General features: G+C 39.9%; 1 protein-coding gene across 5 annotated transcripts in view; it reads left to right on the top strand.

Annotated features, from left to right (window-relative positions):
• The window catches only part of LOC136878870 (poly(ADP-ribose) glycohydrolase), a 171,689-nt gene that overhangs the window by 76,889 nt on the left and 69,142 nt on the right, over positions 1-25,658 (top strand). For all 5 annotated transcript variants that reach the window (XM_068228816.1, XM_068228817.1, XM_068228818.1 and 2 more), the window contains 2 exons: positions 1,282-1,412; positions 24,439-24,626. In XM_068228816.1, the coding sequence (XP_068084917.1) occupies positions 1,282-1,412; positions 24,439-24,626 (319 nt within the window). The remainder of the gene's footprint in view (positions 1-1,281; positions 1,413-24,438; positions 24,627-25,658) is intronic.

Here is a 25,658-nt window from a genome sequence, read left to right as displayed (position 1 = left end):
ATCTGAGATGAGTGGCAGCAGAAGACACAAAGTAGATCACAACAAACACTGGTCAATGTGATGTTATTGTTGATCAGATTTATGAGCTTTCTATATTGTAGGCCTTCACATTTAGTTTTCTTCCGACTATGTGATATTAGGGCATCGTATAAAATTATTTATAGTGTAGACTGTAGTTCCTTATTCCCAGACTTTACATACCGATTTTCATTAAAATCTGTCTACCCATTTTCTCGTGACTTGGTGCTGATATGGACTTAGCAACAAAAATCCAAATTCATGAATATCTCTGTTATCATAGCTGGTAAGGTAAAAAATGTATAAGACATAAATGATTGGTAATTTAATTCTGTATAACTTTAGTTATGTAGTATTTATCGATAGGACTGCTAATAACATAAATATTTGAGAAATACATTTAAGGCCTTCCCTTAAACTACCATTTCTCTCAACGTGAATAAAATTATTTATGGCCTAGATTGTAGTGACTTATTCCGCGACTTTACATACCGATTTTCATGAAATTCTCTTCAGCCGTTTTCTCATGATGCACGTACATACAGACAGACAGAAATCACGGAAAATGAAAAAGAGCATTTCCTTGTTACTGTGGACATGGCCGATGCAGAAATACAACTCTTTTAAAATTCTGAGCCATGTAGAGACAAAACTCTTTTATTTTATATATAGAGAGAAAATTATTTTAATAATTATATGACATAATATCTAAACCTGATTTGTAAGTAATTCTTAGTTGTACATAAAATCTGCTCTTCACTTTGATGTATATATAACTCCTGTTTATTATTATTATTATTATTATTATTATTATTATTATTATCATCATCATCATCATCATCAAAGGTAATGAATCTTAATTGGAGCAAGCTATAATTACAACTGTGGTTGTTAACGACAGAGGTTGTTGTGTTGTGTGTAATTGCAGCATCAAAGCATAGAGAAGATGTTATAAGAGATAAAATTGTCTAGATTCGTGTTGATTCATCTGCATGCTTGATTGCTACAATAAATTAACCACTTTCTACCCCTTTCTGCATAGCTGATCTCATCAGATGATGTTGCTTGCGAACAGCCTTGCAGAAAACTTATTTTCTCCTACTGTATTCACTTCCACTAAATTATTTCTATCATCCATTGTCTATTTTGTTAACTGATCAAGTCAAAAATATTATATTCTGTATTTAACAAATGTCACTGTTCAGTATTTGTTGCTTTAGACTTGAACCTTTTGCATAGAGCTAACAGCATCTCTTTCTACAGGAGAGTAGGTGGAGGTGTCCTTGGTTGGGGTTGTGTCCAAGAAGAAATTCGTTTCGTTATCTGTCCAGAGCTCATCATTTCTCGTCTCTTCACAGAGAGCCTTGATGCTACTGAATCATTGCTTATTACAGGTATGCTTATATTATTGGAATATTAGATATATGAAATTTCAGTAGCTGCAAGCAACAGGCTTTAGTGATATTAACCTTGCCAGGCTGGGTGGCTCAGACGGTTGAGGCGCTAGCCTTTGGACTCCAACTTGGCAGGTTCGATCCTGGTTCAGTCCAGTGGTATTTGAAGGTGCTCAAATACAACAGCCTCGTGTCGGTAGATTTACTGGTATGTAAAAAAAACTGTGGGACTAAATTCCAGCACCTCGGCGTCTCCAAAAACTTTCAAAGTAGTTAGTGGATGTAAAAACAAATAACATTATGACATTAACTTTCCATTAGTATGAATATCAGACCTGATTTGGATGCATTTCTGCAACAACAACAAAAAATTAATTATTATTGAATATCCAAAGCAGTTTGGAACCCTACTTTTCATAGTACACTGACTTAGCAAATGTCATGGGATAGTCATCTAATAGCGTGTGGGGCCTCCTCTGTCCCTGCGAACTGCCGTGAGACGCCGTGGAAGTGAGTCGACAAGTCCCTGGTAGTCCTCTGGACGCAGCTGACACCAAATCGTTTTCAGAGCGGCCACCAATGCTGGTCTGTTCGTGGGTGCAGGATCCATGGCACGGAGCCTGCGTTCCAGGACATCCCAGATATGCTCGATAGGGTTCATATCGGGGCTCCTGGGTGGCCATGGCAGTCGTTGGACCTCCGCTGCATGTTCCTGGAACCATTTCCGGGCGACGTGGGAGCGATGTGGCGACGCTTTATCATCTTGAAACACCGCAGAACCGTCTGAGCGCTGGAAGGCCAAAAATGGGTGTAGATGGTCTCTGAGCAGCCCAACATACTGCATATCATTCAAAGTCTCTTCCAGAACAACTAGGGGCCCATTCCATACCAGGAAAATGCACCCCGAACCATAACAGAGACACCAGCGCCCTGGACCAACCTTCGAGGCAGGCGGAATCCATCGCTTCATGTGGTCTGCACCGTACACGGTGCCTCCCATCAGCATGGTACAGTTGAAATCATGATTCGTCTGACCATACCACGTTACGCCATTGTTCCAGTGTCCATCCATAGTGACTGGTGACAAATGCGTGTCATTTTGGCCTATGACGTTGGGTTAACAGTGACACCCGTGTGCGGCGCCTGCTCCCATACCCCATAGAACCCATGTTCCTTCGGATTGTCCACTGGGAGACGTGTCTAGCATGGCCTGTGTTGAATTGAGCCGTGATTTGTTGTACGGTTGCCCGTCTGTCACTATTAACAATCCGTCTCAGATATCGCTGGTCACGGTCATCGAAGGTGGCTGGACGGCCGGTCGTTCATCTGTTGTGGGCGGTGACACCCACATTCAACCATTCACGATACACCCTGGACACGGTTGATCGTGTGAGCCGAATTCCCGCACCACTTCCTAAATCGCACTTCCCATCCATCGGGCACCGACCACCATACCCCGTTCGAACGGTGTCAGCTCATGACGCCGTTCCATGTTACACCTGTTACATGCACAGCCACTGCTCACAATGTCTCCTATACAACTGCCGCTGGCACAGGGGGCGTGTGGTGCGCAGACAGCTCACCTGCGCATCAGTGCTCTGCCATCCCATGGCATTTGCTCAGCCAGTGTATACTAGGGTTATAGTTAAAATACATATTCAGTTTTACAATGAAAATGAATTTGTGTATCTAATCAACAGAAAATGAAGTGGAGGAAGTTAATAAAATATTTGTAACATCATGGCTTTTTAAGCAAATTATACAGGGGTTTTGATGATGCAATGTTGCAATCATTCAAATGAGAGTTCAAGTCATGCCTCCTTCTTTCAAATGCAGCACATTCAAACAGTAGGTGGCCCACTGTTTGTGAGGATCTGCAAACACACACATAGCCATCAGCACAATTGATTCCAAGTTGATGAAAATAATAACCAGATTTGTCATGACCTGTCAGAAATTGAATAATTTCAAAGCTTGGCACCAGCACGTTACTTTGCAGGCGGTTGAAAACCTCAGGGAAGAATATTTCTCTGGTGACTTGGCCTCTAGTGGAAGAAGTCCAGATGTTGTTCCATTGTTGGGTTACGTGCTTCTTTTACGATTTTTTTAGCGTAGCTAGGTGACTTTTGTCATAAGAAATTTCCAAATTAGATGTAGCCGCTGCTTTTGCCAGAAGATCACCTTACTTGTTTCCAGGTATTCCACAATGACCATGAATCCAGTGAAAACAGATGTGCGGACTTTGTTGAGCTGTGGTTCCAATAGCTGTAGCTATTGGAGTCAGATTATATTTATTATTTATCGCATTCAACGCAGCTTGCGAATCACTCAATAATCAAGATTTCTTATTGTTAGATTTGCACCATTCGATCGCAGATTTGATTGCCCACAGTTCAGCCTGGAAAATAGAGCATGTGGAAGAGAGTTTGTAATGGGATGAGAACACCTCAGAATCGTTTTCATGGACAACGAAGGCGCATCCAACTTTGTCCTGTTCATCTGTGCTTGGTATGTGAGATCTATCTGTGTAAATAAAGCAATCATGGGCAATTGAACAATTTTCATAAATGAAATTTTTAATCAGAATGTATAAAATGACAAGGTTGCTCTAGAGTGGTATTCAGAATGGGCATTGGTGACACTGTTTTTTTTTTTTTTTCAAAAAGTGAGTTCAGCTTTTGCTATCGCCGTCAGAAATAGTGGCTCAATGCCTGCAATAAGAAGAGCTGCATCAGTAGAGGTGGTGCGGTAAGCACAGGAAATACGAAGAGCAAATCTTCTCTGAATTTGCATCAATTTATGCTGAGCCCATTTCTTCTCAAGTGTCATTCGAAAAGAGGAAACACAATACAATATAAGAGGTACAAACGCTGTATCATAAATAATTCTTAGTGCCTCTGAATTTAGTCCCCAAGAAGGTCTGCAGGCAATAACTACAGTAGAATTCCGCTGTAACGAACACCAGTATAATGAAATTTTCAGAATAACGAATAATTTTTTTGGTCCCTTCCTTTTTCCCTATTTGTTGTATGTTAAAATATTTCATTTTAACGAATTTCGTAGTTTCAGTTTAACGAATTAAAATTGAGTTCTTTTATTTACCAGTTTGACCATATTTTCTCAAATTAAAACCAAAATTCATCCTGTTTTATGACCAACATTTTTCTTGTTACATTATTTCGTTATTCAGACGATATGATCGCCATTTTCCATACATGCACCGTACGCGATCGAGAAGGCAATCGCTTTTGTGTAACCAATACGCTTCGCCCAGTTCTCACATATGGTATGGAACTTATTTGGGAAAGACTAACGGTGTCCGACCTTCGAACTATTGAAAATGTAAAGGCCAGATTTCTGAAACGAATACTGGGCATCTCCACGATGTCACCATCACGACTTGCGTATGAATCATCCAAAGAAACTTTTTTTTACGGGAAGATTTGAAAATAAGAATGCAGCTTTCACATACGCAGCGAGTAGTTCTCCAAGAGATAAAGAGATAACAAGCAGAAATCAGCCTGGATTTTTATTCAGCTGATGCTATGATTGACCGCAGCTGGACCGGTCCAAATAATGGCGTGAGAAGTGCTTTGAATAGGCGGGCGGTACACGAGTTTCACCATAGTCTATGCCGGCGATCAGACTTTCATGAACCGTCCCTACATTGTGTGATAAACATTGCGATCGCAATCATTTCAGCAAGTGCAACAAGAGAACGAAATCTTCACTAGAATATGCGAAAGATTAATGTATTTTTTTCTTTTAATGCACATTTGTACGCTATTAAATAAATAAATATGGTTCGCCCGTCATCCAATGTAAGACGTCACTCTATTAGCTGAGTACGAGCGCCAAGTTTGCAATCCACCAATGAACGTTACGCTTTGCGCAACCAATAGGCTTGGCCCATCAACGAATGTAAGACGTCACACTATTGGCTGAGTAGGATCGCGATGTTTGTAATCCACCAATGAACGCGACGGATGCATTGCATGTTTCTTCTTCGTATTTAATTCGCAAAGCCTATCCAAAGCACTTCTCATGTCATTATTTGGACCGGTCCAGCTGCGGTCAATCAGATGAATAAAAATCCAGGCTGATTTCTGCTTGTTTTCTCTTTCTCTCTTGGAGAACCACTACTTCTTGCTGTTAAGGTTATATCATTAAACTTGCAAATTTCGTGTGCATTTCGTTAAATAAATAAGTACCGTAGGCCTACATATCATCGCAAATGGATAGGCAGAAGCGACAGCAGTTTTCGTTGACTGAAAAACGTAAAATACTTGCGGAAGTAGAGAAAGGCGGAAAGAAAGGAGATGTAGCGAAGTAGTATGGCATTAGCCGTCAACACTTTCTGCGTTTTTAAAACAGAAAAGCAAGATAGAGGAAAACATTGATGCTGATGCCCTAGGTCCACAGCGTAAGAAGATCAGGACAGCCGACTACAAGGAGGTGGACCAAGCCGTCTATACGTGGTTTGTGGAAATGCGGAGTAAAAACATTCCAATAAATGGCCCACTGTTATGTGAGCGTGCGCGATCTTTCGCACGTTCGCTTGGGTCACCTGAGTTTATGGGTACCGGTAGTGCTGGTTGGCTTCATAGGTTCCGGGAGAGATATGGCATATCCCACAAAATTATAAATGGTGAAGCTAACGATGCCCCGAAGGAAGTTGCGTCTTCATGGCGGCTGCAGACTCTAAAGGATGCCTTGAAAGAATATTCGCCGGCAGACATTTATAATGCAGACGAAACTGCTTTATTTTATAAACTAATGCCAAACAAAACCCTTGATTTTAAGGGAAATAAGTGTTTTGGGGGCAAACGTTCAAAAGAACGTATCACGGCTCTTTTGTGCACCAATTCCACAGGGACGGACAAACTGAAACCTCTCATAATTGGGAAATTTGGGAAGCCAAGGTGTTTCAAAGGAGTGCAACATCTGCCCTGTGAATACAGGCACAATTCTAAGGCATGGATGACATCTGTGCTATTCAAAGAGTGGTTGTTGGACTTGGAACGTCGGATGAAGGCCGAAAAGAGGAGAATTCTTCTATTATTGGACAATTGCTCTTCTCATAATTGTGTGCCTCGCCATTTGGAGCATGTAAAAGTTTTATTTTTGCCTCCAAATACAACTTCAATTCTGCAGCCGCTGGATCAGGGTATAATTCATGCAGTAAAGCGGCATTACCGAGCTCGTGTGGTCCGTCGAATGCTGTGCAACGTTGCCACGAATAGAGCCATTAACATCAATATATTGGGAGCAATGCAGATGTTTAATGCTGCATGGAAATCCCTGAATGCAGACATCATCACAAACTGCTTTAGAAAAGCTGGAGTGGTTTTTACAGAAGACGTCGCAGAAAGTGAAGTGTTGGATGCTGTGGAAACCGAGGAGAATTGGAAGCGTTTGTGTACAACGTTGGATGTGCCATCTACGGTAAGTCTTACCGACTACATCAATGTAGATAGTGATGTAATAGTCCACAAAGAAATCACAAATGAGGAAATTGTGGAGGACATTATGAATGATAGAGATCCATGCGATGAGGAGGAAGAGGAAGACAACCCCCAAAATGATTGTAATCGACAGAGCTTGACTCTTCAGCAGGCAACGAACATGGCACGTAGCCTTCAAGATTTTCTTGTGTCACGAAGTGATGCGCCAGAATCTGTTTTAACTTCATGTGCAGTGGTTGGTGACTATTTGGAACAAGCTTTTGTGTCTGGATCTGTTCAGAAGAAAATCAGAGACTTTTTCAAAAAATGATGTTCTGGAACAGTGTGTGTAGACTTGCTGGTACAATGTAAAAATAGATTTTGTAACTCTTATAATTATAATGGTATTTTGAAGTTATACAGATCCTGCAGCTGATATAACTGGGCAGATGACCTCGTAGTTCCGCCCCTAAAAACAACAATAACTAACGGATATAATACTAGGTGAGTTCTTACGAATTGACTTATTTCAGTATAACAAAATTTCAGTATAACAAATTAATTTCAGAGGTCCCCAAAATTTTGTTATACTGGTATTTTACTGTAAACCTTGCATAAACATACTGCCTTTCTGTTGTAGTTTGTTGAAATGGGCCCTGAAGGTTAAGGTCTTATCAAGCACAACTCCCAGATAAAGAATATGATTTTCTATAGTGATATTTTGACAATTCATTTTAATTTTAGGATTTCTGTTTCCTTCTCCTTGTAACAAGCATGGACTTCGTTTTCCAGGGATTAAATTGTAATTTATTATCACAACCCCAAGTAAATAAAATGTCAAGAGACAAATTTGCTCTTACTCTCAGGTCCCACACATTATCTGCTTTAATTAAAAGAAGGGCGTCATCAGCGTAGGCCACAACTTTACAACCAACAGGAAGACGTAAAGTTAGAACGTCATCGTATAAAATGTTCCAGAAACCAGGACTACAACTAGATCCTTGTGGGCAACCCATATTCAGGATCTTTGAAGAGACTGCTGATCCGACTTGAAGTTTAACAGGATAGCTACTTTATGCATGGAGAAAACAGTCTCAGCCCATTCTACTACACTAAGAACAGCATCTTCTGTCGATTTTTGTGGAGTAAATCCGTACTGGCTTTGACTTAAATGATTGTTGCTATATAAGTGGTACATGACCCGATCGATTATTAACTTCTAAAAAAATCTTTCCCAGAACTTTAAGAAGGCAAATAGGCCTAAAAGACTTGGCAGTAAACATTCTTGAAATAATGCCTTTAGTGATTATTTTAACAATTGCAATTTTCCAAGATGTAGGGAAGAGGCTGAACACCAAGCACTTATTAAAAAGGGTGACAAACTGGGAAGGAAAACACAAGTGGATATTTTTGATAATGTTAACAGTAGGCTGGATGACAGGAGGCAGGTACTTCACCTGCTGCTGCTTCTGAGCTTGTACAAGAGACAGACTAAAACTAATGTGGGTTTTTTTTTTCCAGCCAGGATCTGTTATTATTGAAATACCATGTACTGTGCATCATCTTAATCTACAGATTGACCAAGTGAGTTGGCCACGCGGTTAGGCGCTCACGGCTGTGAGCTTGCATCCGGGAGATAGTGGGTTCGAATCCCACTGTCGGCAGCCCTGAAGATGGTTGTCCGTGGTTTCCCATTTTCACATCAGGCAAATGCTGGAGCTGTACCTTAATTAAGACCACGACTGCTTCCTTCCAGCTCCTAGCCTTTCCTATCCCATCATCACCATATAAGACCTATCTGTGTCGGTGCGTCATAAAGCCACTAGCAAAAAAAATGTACAGATTGTTCTCAACTTTTCACTGCGTGAGTTGGCCGTGTGGTTAGGGGCATGCAGCTGTGAGCTTGCATCCAGGAGATAGTGGGTTCGAACCCCACTGTTGGCAGCCTTGAAGATGGTTTTCTATGGTTTCCTGTTTTTACAACGGGCAAATGCTGTGGCTGTACTTTAGTTAAGGCCACGGCCGCTTCCTTCCCACTCCTAGGCTTTTCCTGTCCCATCGTCGCCATAAGACCTATCTGTGTCGGTGCGATACAAAGCAAATTTTATATCCTTAACTTTTCAATGTAAACCCCATTTCTGTACATGCATTTTCCCACCATCATTAAAGCTTGAAAATACTGTTGTAGTAGAATTGGTTGCCGCAGACACAAGCAAACTTCTTTCTGTTCGTCTTCCAACATCTCATAACATTGGTGTTGCATCTTTTCCTTCACAAAACTGAAAGGATGATGGCTAGAAGGAACCATATCGGGACTGCATGTTGGATGCGGCAAAATTTTCCACCCCATTTTACCAATTTCCTCTTTAGTGAACTCCGCATTATCGTATTGAAGGGTATCTTCTTTCTAGGGCATTAATCATGCAATGCATGAAGGAATTCATGAAATATTTGGACATACGGGCAAACGTATGGTTTTCACAGATTCAAGAAATTCAACCAGAATGCACACTTCTTCATCCCAGATAAAGCCCATAACATTCCCTGACTAGACTGTCTTTGCTTTCTCTTTTGTCAGTGAATCCCATGGTGCTATTCTATGCGCTACTATTTTATTTCCGATTCATAATGATGGATTCGGCTATCGCCTGTTGCAGTATTCTATAAAAAAATCATCTTCATTTTAATATCTCCAAAGAAGGAAGATCTTGAGAGATGGCTTTTATCAGAGCATTGTGGTCATCCATTGGTAAACATGGGACCTTCTGACAGTCCTTAAGTTAGCAATCTTTTCTCGCCTACTGCAAGTTCTGTTGTCAACTCTCTTTGAGTGTTTGGTTTGTTTTTGTTTCTTATTTTTTCCAGTGGAGGGACTTTGACGTCGACTGCAACGAGGCTGTTTAGATGCTCATGTTTTCATCTTTAAAATGTTTCACCCATCTCCTAACACTATTACCATTCATACACATCTTGGTATGTATGTTGATGTCTATGATAAACTTCATAAGCTGGAAATTCTTGAATTTTGGAGACAAAATTTTGCCTAAATGAAACAAGACTGTCAATCATTGTTCCAGCAGGTCAGGCGGTCTCGGATTCAATTTCCAGCCGGGTCGGCGATTTTAACCTTCATTGGTTAACTCCGATGGCTCGGGGGCTGGGGTGTGTGTGCCGTCTTCATCTTAGAATTCAGGTAGCGTCCCATTCTCATAGACGTGCAGGTCGCCTAAACGGCGTCAACTTGAAAGACCTGCACCAGGCCTCTTTGGAGGCCACATGCCATTATTATTATTATTATTATTATTATTATTGGTCCAGTATATTCAACCTCAATTAAAAGGATACTAACAAGCTCTTTGTTAACACTGTGTTAAAAATTAAACAGCATGTTAAGATTTGTGCATTTGGGTTTGGCTGCTTGTGGAGGAAGTTATCAGGATTCATAAGGAAGAGGAAATTGATTGTTTGGTACGATGACTGTGCTGGACAAAATAAGAACTGCATGACGGTTATGGCAAATCTAGTTGGTTTTGAAATAAATTTTTTATATAGTTGACAAAATTTATCAGTGGTGACAGCTGTATACCTTTTGACAGACTTCAGAATAATGAGAAGAAAAGAAGAACTGTAAATTTATGTTGTCTGAGGAGATACGTGAAATAGTATAGTCAGCTAGAATGAAAGAAAACTATTTAAAGTAGTTACCATGGACTGTGGATACTTCTTTGATATTGCTGCTGAAGCTGATAAGTTTATCAATACTGCCAAGTTCCAGATCTCCAAAATGTCTTGGAAATGGGTCACTTCAGCCAGCCCCAATATCCTATGAAGAAATCTCTAAGTAACTTTGAATATTGGACTACTTTCCTTGTGATCAGAACAGGAACAAAAGCTCCAGAACCTCCCAAATTTTGTCCTAGTTCAGACCTCTGATTTAAAAAAAAAATTACTTCAGAGAAGAAGGAGGATCTTCTATCCACGTTGGTCTTTCATCGTCATCATCATCATCATCATCATTTTCCAACTCCAGTTTCCCGGTGTGGTGTACAAGCGCTTGCCATCTCTTCTTGTCTGCATACATCTTCTGTTCCAGGATATCGTCCTATTTGAGACCTTTTTCCTTCACATCTGTTTTCACTGTGTCTATCCAGGTCGAAGTATTTTCTGGCAAGTCTCTCGGTCTTCATTCTCATAATGTGCCCGTACCACTGAAGTCTACACTTCTTTATTACATCGATAATAGGGACTTTCCTGTTTTCTTCATTCCTGATTATCGTACTTACTCGTGTATCAGACACCCTCGCGTATTAGACCCTCCTTGGCTTTACGAGACGAAGAAAATGAAAAAAAAATCTTGCATACAAGACCCCCCCCCCCCCAAGTCATTTGTCAGAGAAGAACAACGATTCCGCTTCGAAGCAGCTACAGGCCTTACAGGCCTTATACAGTTCTGATGACATCACACAAATTTGTGAATAGTTTCGTCCGTACAACCCATGGAATGAAAACACGTGTCGAAGTCATGCGGTACATCTGTGTTTCATAGTTATGAAATGTCCACCTCCGTAGCGTAGGCCTACTGCAGCTCTGATGACGTTGCACAAATAGGTGAATAGTTTCATGTCCAACCTGCGCATTGCAAGCACACATCAGTCATGTATATATGTCTGTGTTCTGTAGTTAAGAATGTCCACCAGCGTAATGGTTAGCACAATTAGCTGCTGTTCTCGGGAGCCTGAGTTCGATTCCCGGTATCATGTTGCCAGAGATTTATGAATGTCAGGAAGGTTGATTTGCGGTAAAAATGGTACATGCAACTCCCTTCCACTGGGGGCCTGTCTAAAAAAGAGCTGCAACACCTCGGTATGAGGAAACAAGTTTACTTTAGTTAAGAAATATTCATGGTTGTTGCTGTATTAATATAGGCAAGCGAGATTATTAACAAAGTGAGTTTAATATCTCGTAATTTGGGCCAATATAGGGTTTCTTGCGGGAGAAGTATGTTTAAAACATGATAAAAACAATCCAGTCACAATTATTGTTTTATTCGCCAACGTTGCTTAACAAATAATATTAATATTGATTTTTTTGTCCCCACTTACTTTCAACAATTTTTGGAGGCGCCAAACAAAACATACTAGGGTATACGTTAATAAAAAGTGGGAGACAACCAGTGCCGAAACTACTTGGAGTCATTTGAGGTAATGCCTACATCTGAGAAATACGATTAAACATAAATATCGTAACAAATTTATCTGCTGTTGTTATTGTGTTAAATCAACAATAATCTATATTTGATATGTGGTGCATGATAACAGTGGTGTGCTTCGCTGATCGCCCTGCTAGATGGCGACAGCAGACTTCTTTTTCTGACAGGGAGGCAATCTGTAACTTGTCTCACCCAGGACTTTTGTGGAGGAAAGATAGGTTACCGCCTACGCTCCTCTCTCCGCAAGATCTAGAACCCAGAGTGGCATGTCTCGTCTGTTATTTGAGAGTGCAGAAACTCCCCGCACGAAGGTGACAATGAAATACTGTATTGTTAATTGTGTGTTATTCTTTTGAATTAGTAGGCAATCAATGCATTATTGGCTTTATTTGTGACAATTCGGACATGGACTGTTAGTAAAACAAGACTGACATCATCCGGTTGAAACTCTTTGGAGTGAAGTAGGCCCCTTCGAGAACTTAACGAGTCTTTTAGACTCTTTAAAACATAAACCGTTCTCATCTTGGACTTACGAAGAGAAGTGTGAAGCCAAAAACAAAAGATGTATGCCTAATTTGGATATTCGTAGCGAGTTTCTGCGACCGTATGCCCTTCCTGACGTCGACCTCATCAGAGAAGTTAATGAGATGAAACGAACGACGTGGTATGATTAACTAAAATGGATTATATTTACTTTATATGTAGGCCTAAAGTTGTGTTCACCATTTCTTGACTTTTTACATTTGGAAATACTGCCTTCCAATGAAAATAGCCAGTATAACTCAATTTGTATGTTTGTTAAAGAACAGTGTAGAATATTTACATATACAATTTACAGCTCTTTATAGCCTAGAAGTCATGTGTTCACTGCACAAAATTTGAGGTTATCACATATTGGACCCCCCTTTTACATTTTTTTGGCTGTAAAAGTGGGGGAAAAGGGGGTCTTATATGCGAATAAATACGGTATTTGATTCATAGTTCTAATGAATCTCATTTCTGTTGCCTGAATTCTGCTCTAATCATTGTTTATAGTGTTGGCTACCGAGTGTATGCTTCAAAGTAGTATATTGATTATTCAACTGTCCGAGTGAATCAAATCACAGCAATGGCGATCTCATGGCACACACATCAGCCGACTCGCAGCAGACAGTGTGGAGTGGCGCACTCATGGATCAGTAAAACACAACACACCTACAGAATACTGGAAATTGGCGCGTAGCCAAAATTCCGCTGTGAGCGAGACATCAAGATCTATGGCTCACTGAAAGAATCGTACTTTTGTGACTATTGCAGACTCTTGCTCTCAGCTCATTTGAGAATAATACTCTCACTTGCATTTCCACTAACAGGGAGGTGTAAATAATAGTTTTACAGTGTTATAAAAGTAACAAATTATAATGCCAAAGAATATAGTAAGTAGATTGGCTAATTATTGGTTCTTAGATTTATTTGTTTAATGAATCTTGGCATTATAACTTAGTTAGCATTCACCAATTGATTCAATTGAACTTTCTAGCCTACACTATGACTATGAGTCACGTTCACGACCACTCAGAAATATCTGTTTTATATTGGGAAGAACTGCTCTGCATTCTCCGAGTTCGTATATGACGTCGTTGCTCAATAATTCAATCATCAAAATCACGAGATCACCGGTTGTACCTAGATGTATGTTTACATCTAATTCTGTATATTTATTTAATGGAGTTGTTGCTGTGCGGAAAGGCTTTGACATCAAAACTTTATGCGAAGAGGTGGCTGCAGGAGAAACCTGATTCGGAAGGCTGGATGATACGCATAGTAAAGCAGTTTATAGAATGAAGACCAGATGGGAGACGTGAGCATTGAATGTTGATGCTACTACCTACCAGTACACACAGACGTAATAGGAATGGTGACTAATGTGCCGTGGATTGGATCACTTATCAGTTCAGTAACATGAAGGGAGTCAAATGAATTGATTCAGTGAAATTAATCAAATATCCCATCAATAATTGTTTAGCAGAGTACATGCCTCGAAACCATATGTGAGAATGTGTACAAAGTAGGTATGGTAGAGGGTGGGTTTTTTTTTTTTTTTCAGAGTAGATTCCTGACTTGATTTGTAAAAGTTTATGCTTTGTGTGTCCTGCTGAGTAGTTATTTCCTACTTGACATTGATGTCTTTTTGGAGATTGTGTTTCCAAAGTACAGTACTTGAATTGAGAAACTGATTTTAATTTTACTTCTTCCAAAAAGAGGTTTAAGTTTGTTCCTTTCCTGTTGATGGTCATTTCTACAGTCTTTGTTTTACTTATCTCCATCTCAAATTTATTGAACATGTTTTTCCACTCAGTCAGTTTTTTTCTGTACTTCAGCTTTTGTTTCTTTCCATAACAGCGCATCATCAACAAATACCAGAGCATTTGGTTAGATTGTGTTTTCAAAGTACTTGAATTGAGAAACTGATTTTAATTTTGCTCCTTACAAGAAAAGTTTGAGTCTGTTCCTTTCCTGTTGGTGGTCATTTCTACAGTCTTTGTTTTACTTATCTCCATCTCACATTTATTGAACATGTTTTTCCACTCAGTCAGTTTTTTCCCTGTACTTCAGCTACTGTTTCTCTCCATAGCAGCACATCATCAACAAATACCAGGGCATTTGGTTTGCTGTCCATTTTTATTGACTTTCTTGTCCATTACTGTTGTGAACAAGAGTAATCCTTGTTGAACACCTTTGCCTGTTTGAAGACAGCTGTGGCAATTCTAGTATAGCATCTTTACTTCATCAGTCAGGTACTTGGGCACCTTGAGGTCTTCCAGGCATTCCCAGATCTTGTTCCTAGGGATACTGTCATAGGCCTTTTCAATGTCCGAAAATGTAATCACAAGGTTCTTACCATGTTCCCAGTACTTTTCTGTAAGTATTCTTACGGCAAAAATGAGATACATAGTACTACGATCTTTCTTGAATCTGTGTTGTTTTTCCTCAAGAAAAGATTCCACTATCTTTCTGCCTCATTTTGATGATCTTTTCTAACAGCTTCAGGGTGTGTGACAACAACGTTCTACCCCAATAATTTCAACATTTCCATTTGTTGCCCTTTTTAAACACTGGGATGATGATTCCTTTTCTCCAATCTTCTGGAATTTTGTTTTCTTCCCAGATCACCAAGAGCACTCTACACATTATAGCCAATTTAAGCCTAGTATTCCAGCTGCTTTCATCATATCTGCGGTGAGATCGTCGAAGCCCGAGGACTTGCCATTTTGCATGTTCTTTAGTGCTGTTTCAACTTCAAGCCATGTTAATGGCGGTTGGTTTTTCTTTGATTTCATATATTCTACAGGTGGTGGTGGTGGTGGTGGTGATGGTGGTGGTGGTGGTGGTGGTGGTGGTGGTGGTGGTGGTGGTGGTGTCTCCATCTCCATTTACAACATGCAGAAATACATCTTCATATCATCTCTGATCCCTTCCTCTGTTCTTATCAAACTACCATCATTTGTTTCCAGCATAAGGCTGTTCCGATCTTCATTTCAGTAACTTCCTACTTCCTTGGCGGTCTTCTTCTATCCTGGTTGTAAAGTCATCCCAGCACTTTTTCTTTTCTTCATTCTATAGCCAACTTGTTGGTCTGATATTCCTGGGCTCGCTCTTCAGTTTCTACCTCATTTCTTCTATGTTGCCTAGTTTTTGTATTACTTGATCTAATTTTCTTTTCAGCATATATATTTCTTTTACGGTTGACTTCACCCGGTCATTCCACCAAGGCATTTCCTTCTCTATCAGCTTTGTACTTGTTTTTCCACAGATTTTCTGAGCTATTTTATTTTTACAAGAGTTTCTTTAAACTAGGTCCATTCTTCTTCTACCCCCTCTAATCTCAGTTTTGGGTGATTTTGTTGTTATCCTTGCTTGGTATTTTTCTTTCTTCTCCGAGGCCTTCTTTGGCATTTTCATGCACTTAGCTTTGGGGGCATGGGCAAGTTTAAGATCAGCTATTAATAGCTGATGGTCACTATCAAGACACTCAGTGGGTACGACTTTGTCATTACTAATATACTAACCAGCTTTGCCATCAGTGATTATGTCTATCACGGTTTTGAGCTTTTTCGTCCGAACTATATCTTGTTATTTTGTGACTCTCCCTCTTCTGGTACCATGTGTTTTGTATGCTTAAGTTGTTTCGCACGCAGGAATCAATCATGTTGTCTCCTTTGGAGTTTCAATTCCCAAAGCCATGAAGTCCGATGATGTTTTTGCAACCTTCTCTCTCTTTACTAACTTCACATTCAGATCACCCATAATTATGGTGTCTTCCTCTCTTAATTGTTATTCAAGTTTGGTAAGGAATTCTTCTTTCTAATCTGTGGGGGAGGTGCATATACTTGAAATAATGTGTGATACACATTTCTATCTCGTAATTTCATCTGGATGAGCCTATCATTCACACAGGTGACATGTAAATCTTTGTGAAGGAGACCAACTCCATTTCTGGATTCACTCATGTTCCCACTCCAATTTCCTCCGAGATTTCTTTCCACAGTCTGTCCACTTTGTCTCACTCAACCCCAATATCTGAAGCTTGCACCTGTCCATAAGGTCTAAAGCCGCGTATACACTTGAGCATTCGCCCCGAATGAGCATGCGTTTGCCCAGTTTTGCTCAGATGAGTACAGTGGAACCGAATGGATCCGCATGCCTCAGCCCGATCCGAATGTTGACGGTACCTCAAAGTGAGCACGTGCTCTGTTCGTACTCAGTGTGGACAGTTGATGAGAAGTGGGGTAGCCCGAACAGTATGAGCCCACTGCTTCTGCTATCACTATGCATATGCGATCTCGCTCGTGCTAGTGAAGTGAAGGAAAAGTGTGAAAGATAATTTCAAGTTAAAATGGAATTGTCCCAGGATAATTCTCTTATCCTCCTGGGATACTACCACAAGTATCCCGTTCTGTGGAACCCCAAGGACAAGTTCTATTACAATACCTTCACATAGTCCGGCTCCTTGGCTAAATGGTTAGCGTGATGGCCTTTGGTCACAGGAGTCCCGGGTTCGATTCCCAGCAGGGTCGGGAATTTTAACCATCATTGGTTAATTTCGCTGGCATGGGGGCTGGGTGTATGTGTCGTCTTCATCATCATTTCATCCTCATCACGACGAGTAGGTCACCTACATGAGTCACATCAAAAGACCTGCAATTGGCGAGCCGAACATGTCCTCGGACACTCCCGGGACTAAAAGCCATTTCATACCTTCACATAATCCTTTAAGCAGGCTGCGATGGCTTGGCACACTTCAGGTATGATTCTGCCAATGGCTTGTTTCGAAATTTTGAGGAGGTACTGCAAACTCGTGTAAGAGTCTCCTGTAGCCAGAAATCACAGTTTCACAGCTAGGCGTTCCTCGGCAGATATGGCTTTCCTAAATGTTATTTCCTCTCTCTCAGTTATAGCCCTGATACTATGCAATATCCATTCAAAATCCTCGCTTGGCATTCTCGTAAATTTTTTAAAATTGTCATATGTTTCATGCCCGATTGTTTTTAACAATTGAGCATTGCATCTCTCTTCATAGAGTTTTCTTTGTCACCACCACCACTTTCTCCTTTTTGTTTTCAAAGAATGCAATAAATACATATAACAATAACTGGCGACGATCGATTTTCGATTCACCATTGTAGCCTCAGGTCAGGCAAAACACTACACTACACTTAAACTCAGACAGTGTTCTCGGTCTGCACGAGGTCCGAACACAGTGGAAACTTGCTCAACAGATTGGCATGCGGGTCGTGCTTGTGTGCTCCCGCATCGACAACGCATGCTCATTCAGGGCGAATGCTCAAGTGTATACGCGGCTTAAGAGTTCTTCACATTTGTTAGTGAGGGTGAGGATGTTTCGTGGGTAATGTCTGTCTTCCTGAACCCCCGATGACCTTCGTGTTGTTGGCCATTATAATTTTGTGAGCTACTTGAAGAATTGTCATGTCCAGTAATTTTAACACTTTTACATCCGAGGCTTGTTCTAGTTTTGAAAGCAACATTCATTTACCTTGGTGCATTTGGCTTGCTAAGCCTAACGCTGCAGATGGTTTTCTGTCAGGGTAATATCCCTTTGATTGCAAATCATCTACAAGGCAGCAGCATTGATGAATTTGTATCATTTCCTACACAAAAGCTTCATCAGGCCTCCTGAGGAAGAACTCTTCCACCCTTAGCCATTGGTTCTCCCATAGTTTGTCAGGTTTGGTACTTACTGGCCGCCTGACCCTTGGCCAGACAGTCGCAGGTAGTACTGTCTACTGTCAGGTACGGTAGCAGGATTGCTCCTGACCTGACCATGTTGGAGGTTATGCATGTCAAAAATAAATTTTATGAAAATATTTGCAAGTGACTTTATTTTTCAACATATTTTTCAGGATAAAGTTAAAAAACACTTATTCATTTAATCATTTTATGTAGTAATCACTTATATTCCATGCTTGGCATTGTCTCTGACAACGAGTTGATCAAAGGATACTCAGGACGATCATAAACAAGAAACATCAGGTGGATGGGCAGTGGAGATTGTTGCCGAATGAGGTTATCTATCGGGAAAGTGAGTCCATCACAGACACGATGAGAAAAAGAAGAATTGCCTTTTTTTGTCATATATTTCGACTAAGTGATAACAGAGTTTTAAAACAATTATTTAATTACTTTTGGAATAGTAAATCAAAAAACAATTGGTTTAAAGAAGTTCAAAGTGATTTGGAGGAGTTGAATATTACCATGCAAACCATAGAAAACAGAGGCGAGAAAAGTATTTTGAAGAATAAATGCATCAGGCTTCCTCTGACCACTGTACAGAGGAAACAATATGTTATAACGGATGCGGAGAGGGCAGTCAGGTCAACCAGACTCAAGACTTTTTGGGAGAAGAAAAGGAAGACTTTGTTGTAGTCTGATTTAAGTGCTCCAATGTGGGCGTAAACTCTGTAAATAAATAAATAATTCCATGTAATGGCTCACTGTGTCTGATTCTTGTACTAAGTGGTAATTCGGGTACTTATTTGTATCCTGATAAAGAACTTCATGCTACTTAATACATCTTTCCCGCTCATAGAAAATTTTGCTTTATGTTATGCTTTTCCTGTTAATAGGGCACACATGACAATATATCAGATGACAGCCTTATGTACTGTAAAACCTTTCAAAAAGTGTCAGATCATTAAAATAAAGTGTAAAAGTGTTTGTGTGTGTTTCGTGACAATTTCCGCAATTGTAGCTCCTACTACCACACCACTCATGTTCTCTTATTTCAACAGCAGCGTATTCTCCACCGTCTTTCACCATCTTACTGTGCATTAATTTGATATGCTTGATAACGGTGGCCATTTAAGTATTTGCTCGACCCCATTTGTCAGCTTTTGAAACTATGCCGGTATTTCACAGCAGCCATGCTTGACATTGTCTCTGACAAATGTCAGTTGTTCTCTCATCTCAACGTTTCTGCTAAATGACTCCAGCTACAAAACTTTACACTAAATTTTACATTTTGTATTAATAATAATAATAATTTTGTGTGGCTATTTCTATTTGTAAGGCAGACCCTCTGATCAGGGTGGGCGGCATCTGCCTTGTGTACGTAACTGCACGTTATTGTGGTAGAGGATAGTGTTACGTGTGGTGTGTGAGTTGCAGGGAAGTTGGGGACAACACAAACACCCAGCCCCTAGCAATTGGAATTAACCAATGAAGGTTAAAATCCCTGACCTTGCCAGGCATTGAACCTGGGGCCCTCTGGACCAAAGGCCAAGCATGCTAACCATTTAGCCATGGAGCCGGATATTAATAATCTATTGTGAATATGTTACATGAATAGAACAGTCACTCAGTACTTAATGAGATCCTTGAGCCTGGATACTATTCAAAATCTTGCTGTTGTCCACGGAGAAGTAGGTATCCACAAACAGGCTTCCAAATGAGATTCACTTAATTGTGACCATGCTTTAATCTTGTTAAGTGACATCACTAAAAATGCCTTTTCACATAGGTATGTCATTCTGAACATAGTAAGACATTTCAGTGGAACACTCCACAAAACTGGAAATTGCTTTGTGCAGATGTTTCAAAGGACTGCAGATCCATCAATTCGTATTAGTTCAATGTTTCTGAGTGAGTCTGTGGGAAATTAAATAATGGATTTAACACCATATTATTATTATTATTATTTATTCATGTCAAAAGCATCACATTACACAGATTTCCCTAATTTCATGCAATCAGACATCCCCTGGGGAACGGTAAAAATACTGTAAAATTACCGGCTGATTCTTTAAGTAATCCTCAGTTCGAGGAGTACATTAGGGAACTACGAATGAAAAATGTAGTGGTATGGCTATTTTCTTTTGGCTATTGGAGATTGCAGTTTGTAACGCTTTTGTGTTGTTCAAGTTGTGCCATGCACGTTTTTCATTTATATTAGTATTATTTTTGTTTGTGCTTGTGTTCTGAATCAGTGAGAAGTTATCTGTTTAGTAATTGTGGTGTATTTGTATAATTTTACTGATGATAATGATCAAGGTGAAATTTAAGACAATATCTGCATACTGTGAAAAAGAAAGAGGGGGAAAAAATAACTAATTTTTGCATTATTAGATCAGATATATTCATATTATGAGAGATTATTACATGCTGAATCAGATTGATTGAAATGACTGTGTACATGTTTGCCAGCCAGTTATCATTGTAGAAAACTTCTGCTAGGGAAATAACGTGACTTTACTGCCAACATACTGATGATTAGTATGAATTTACCACGCTGTATACGACGTTGCCAAGCAAAATTCTATGAGATCCGAGATCAACGTTATACAACACAACGAGCACCTTGGAAAGGATCATTTTCTGATCTCGGATCAGCTATGTTTATACAACCGGCCCTTAGAGGTACATTCCTCAACAATTGCTTTAAACCCATTCCAGAGTCTGTTTACATTTTTATTTACCGTTTTCCACCCATCAAAGTTACTGTCTAAAAACTCCCTCATGCCTGCTTTATCACCCATATGGCACTGCCTAATAGTCTTTCTTTTAAGACCTTCTTTTCTATCACATTTATTTTTAACTACGACAAAAACAGCTTCATGATCACTAATACCATCTATTACTTTGATTTCTCTATAGAGCTCATCTGGTTTTACTAGCACCACATCCAGAATATTCTTCTCTCTAGTTGGTTCCATCACCTTCTGAATCAGCTTTCCTTTCCATATTAACTTATTTGCCATTTGTTGATCATGTTTCCTGTTATTCGCATTACCTTCCCAGTTGACATCTGGTAAATTGAGATCTCCCGCTACAATCACATTCTTTTCCATGTCATTTCCCATTATCTTATCAAATAATTCTGAATCAGCGTCAGTGCTACCCTTTCCCAGTCTATACACTCCAAAGATATCGAATTGCTTATTATCTTTAGAGATAATAGAATTTCATGTTTGTCATCTTTAACTTTTTCTTAGCTTACAAATTCTTCTTTCATCAGAATGAATACATGTAGACCTGCATCTGGCGAGCCGAACTTGTCCTCAGACACACCCGGCACTAAAAACCATAAGTCATTTTATTTCATTTTCTACGATACACACTCCAGTTCCATTTGAATATTTCTGCATCCATTATATCATTTCTCAGCCATGATTCAACTCATATTACAATATCTGGTAAGTATATATCTATTAAATTACTTAGTTCTATTCTTTTCTTTACAATACTTCTACAGTCCAACACTAACATTTTTATGTCATCCCTACTTGACTTCCAGATCCCTGTACCCTTATCACCGCTCCCTAGACCATCCCGTTTCCCTGAATGTACCTCCCTGTAACCCTCCCAAACAAATTTCCTAACTTATACGTACCACTGCGGTTTAAGTGAAGGCCATCTGACCAGACATCCTTATCTCCTAGCCACCCATTATGATCTAAAAAGCTCACTCCCAGTTTCCCACATACCCACTCTCTAGTCTCATTTAAATTCCCATTCACCCTCCAGTCAGCATCTCTCCTACACAGTATTCCTCTAATAACAATCTCCGCTTCCTTAAACTTCACCCGTGCTGCATTTACCAGATCCCACACGTCTCCAGCTATGTTGGTACTTACACCAGCTTGCTTTACGTTGTTGGTACCAACATGAAACACTACCACCTTCTCCTTTCCCCTCCTCCCTTCCCACATGTTTTACAATGGAATCCCCCATGACAAGAGCCTCAACCCTACCCACCTCAACTGATCCCCTCCCCTCCTGGTCAGCCCTATCTCTAGTGACAGCTGTAGAAGCTACTTCATCCTCCCTTTTGTCCCTCCCATGACCCTGTTCCACCTGACTTTTCCTCTCCTCTACTCTACATTTCCTTTTCCTACCATTTCCCTTCCTCCAATGTCCACACTTCCCAACAACAGTTCCCTGTTCCTCATCTTCCCTCTGTTGTTCTACCTGCAGTGACTTGTACTGATTTCTCACAGACACCTGTCCTGATTTCTGATCCTGAATAGACCCCTTTGCCTGCAATCTCCTTTCCCTTAGATCATTAGACCACCTATCGTCTACAATCCCCTTCTTTCCTTCCCACCGGACGAGTTGGCCGTGCGCGTAGAGGCGCGCAGCTGTGAGCTTGCATCCGGGAGATAGTAGGTTCGAATCCCACTATCGGCAGCCCTGAAGATTGTTTTCCGTGGTTTCCCATTTTCACACCACGCAAATGCTGGGGCTGTACCTTAATTAAGGCCACAGCCGCTTCCTTCCAACTCTTAGGCCTTTCCTATCCCATCATCGCCATAAGACCTATCTGTGTCGGTGCGACGTAGAACTCCTAGCAAAAAAAACTTTCCTTCCCATCCCTCTTTTACACCTGTATCCTGTACATTGTTTGAGAGAGGCCTACCTTCTTTCCTGTCTTCTGAGAGAATCCTAATTTTCTCCCTCAAACTCTCCAACTCCTCCCTCATACTCCTTAATGCTTCGCCACACCCACAGTTCCTACACTTGCTCTCCTTAGCCATTCTTTACAGAAAAATGAAATGAAAAGGAAAAATAAAATTATTATTGTGTGCAAAAAAAATTAAAGGAAAGTACACAAAGATTACATGAGAATAAAGTAATTAATATACCACTACACTACAATACTAGTTAGTTGTACTCTATTTTTATCCTACAACACCCTAACAGGATAAAAACTGCTGTTAATTACTGAATACCGAAAGGAATACACAAGAATTGCACAATTCTAAACTGCAGTTAAGCCTATTCTAATTACAACAGAATTCTAGTAAGAAAGTTTCTACAGATATCTCTACTATAGGCCTACTACACAAATATTTTACAATAATAGAGTAAGCACACTAATTTCTGTTAGATATTACTCGTATACTACAGTGAAAATGAAAACCTACAACCTGGTTGTCCAGTCTTCGACTGGGCCAGGGATGTAATGAATGAACCATATGTAGGCTGTTGTTACAATGGTTTCGCCACTCCCAAGGTGATTATATTAATGACTGATTAATGCGATGACATGATAATGGAGAGTGTTGCTGGAATGAATGATGGCAAGGAAAACCGGAGTACCCGGAGAAAAACCTGTCCCGCCTCCACTTTGTCCAGCACAAATCTCACATGGAGGGACCGGGATTTGAACCACGGTATCCAGTGGTGAGAGGCCGACGCGCTGCCGTCTGAGCCACGGATGCCAATAATTTTAAACTATATTCAGACGTATCCTAATTGCAATACCGTAACTATATTCAGACGTATCCTAATTGCAATACCGTATGTTACTACTAAGCACAAACAGAAATGAAAATTAAAAGTTTGAAATTTGCAAGAACTACTCAAAGATTACCAACAAAGCTAAATGCTGAGATAGATTATTATAGTAATATTTTATCTTACTATGTTCTAATTGATACACACTAAATATACACAAAGATACATACGAATATAAATATAGGTACTGTTTCTACACTACAATTATCAATTGAAATGTGGTTAAATGATTTTTACAGCTGGTGGATTACTATTATTTTTCCTACTATGCAGGACGGAGAACAAAAGTGTTTTTAAATGCTGAAAAATTATGTGTTTTGAAACATTTTTGTTCTGTACATTTCTTCCATTCCGAGTTACAAATTGTTACAAAAAAATTGTGGGCACTATGGAGTTAATATCCAAGCAGCCTTTCACTGTGTGGGCATGTGGCACCTTACCAGCTGGCTACATTGCGTGGGAGTGAAGCAGTGTTACTAGCTTAGTCATGGGTGGACACATCCTGCTAGTCATAGATGATGTTTGTGATATTTGCACATTTAAAAAAAAAAAATTTAAATTGTTAAAATTTTTCCTGCAGGTTGTGAGCGGTTTAGTAACTATACTGGCTATGCAGACAATTTTGAGTGGGCAGGTGACCATTCAGACAACACACCTCGTGACAGCAGTGGTCGTCGCCTTTGTTCTGTTGTTGCTATCGACGCCACGGCTCTACGCTACCCTAGTATTCAATTCCAGCCTCAGAATTTGCGACGAGAACTGGACAAGGTATTTGTAATACTTTTTCTATCTTTAATCGTGGAACTTCTGGAACAATCTAGATACTTAAAAGAAAAAGCGCACCTAACCCAAACGGTTCAGTCTCTCTATCTCAATTACAGCTGATTAGGTAAGTCCTGATGTGATAAATGTAGAGAACAAGCATAAAATACACTTAAAATAAAGGTCTGGCTTTCAATAATAATAATAATAATATGTTTTATTTATTCTGGCGAAGTTAAGGATGTACTCCCTTTCTTACAATTAAGCAGTCTTGACCTAGAACACTGTTAATATTAACTACTGATGACAATAATATGACAAAATTAACAATAATAACAGTAATAGTATTAATAAAAGTAATCACACGTAAAAAACAAATCATATCATGTATATAAAACACATTGTACACAGAGTACAATAAAAATATATTAATAATGAGTACTGTAACTACTGCTTAAGAGAAAGTTTCAAAAATATATATGTTTCTACAATATACCAAGATATTACCTTCCATTGAGAGGTAAGTAAGTAAGTAAATAAGTAAGTTAAGTAAGTAAGTAAGTAAATAAACTCGTGTCTTCATCCCGCGGTTGTGCAGCTCTTTTTAGGCACACCCCCAATGGAGGTGAGCTGCATGTACCATTTCAGCCACATATCAGCCCTCCTCCCATTCTTAAATTTCTGGCAGTACTGGGAGTCGAACCTGGGCCTCCGAGGATGGCAGCTAATAACACTAACCGTTGCGCTATCGAGGCGGACAATTGAGAGGTGAAGAGAAGTATTAGTAAAAAGAAGAACAACTGTGAAAGGAAGAGGGATTTCAACACACTCTCTAGCCGCACACTTACATCCAGAATCCAGTTGAACTCCTCTTTAGGCTTTCACGGAATAACTTCAAAAAAGCTTCACAACACATACAGCATGTTTATACAGAGATGAAATAATCCGTTATTTACTGATGCTCAATCAACACTCTCTACCATCATTCTTGCCATCCAACCGGCACTCCACTTTAATAGTGATTCTCATTCTTTAAGA

The sequence above is a fragment of the Anabrus simplex genome, chromosome 8 (assembly GCF_040414725.1).
Source record: "Anabrus simplex isolate iqAnaSimp1 chromosome 8, ASM4041472v1, whole genome shotgun sequence".
Classification (NCBI taxonomy): Eukaryota; Metazoa; Arthropoda; class Insecta; order Orthoptera; family Tettigoniidae; genus Anabrus; species Anabrus simplex.
Note: the sequence above shows the minus strand (reverse complement) of the source record. Positions and strands in the feature narration are given on the sequence as shown.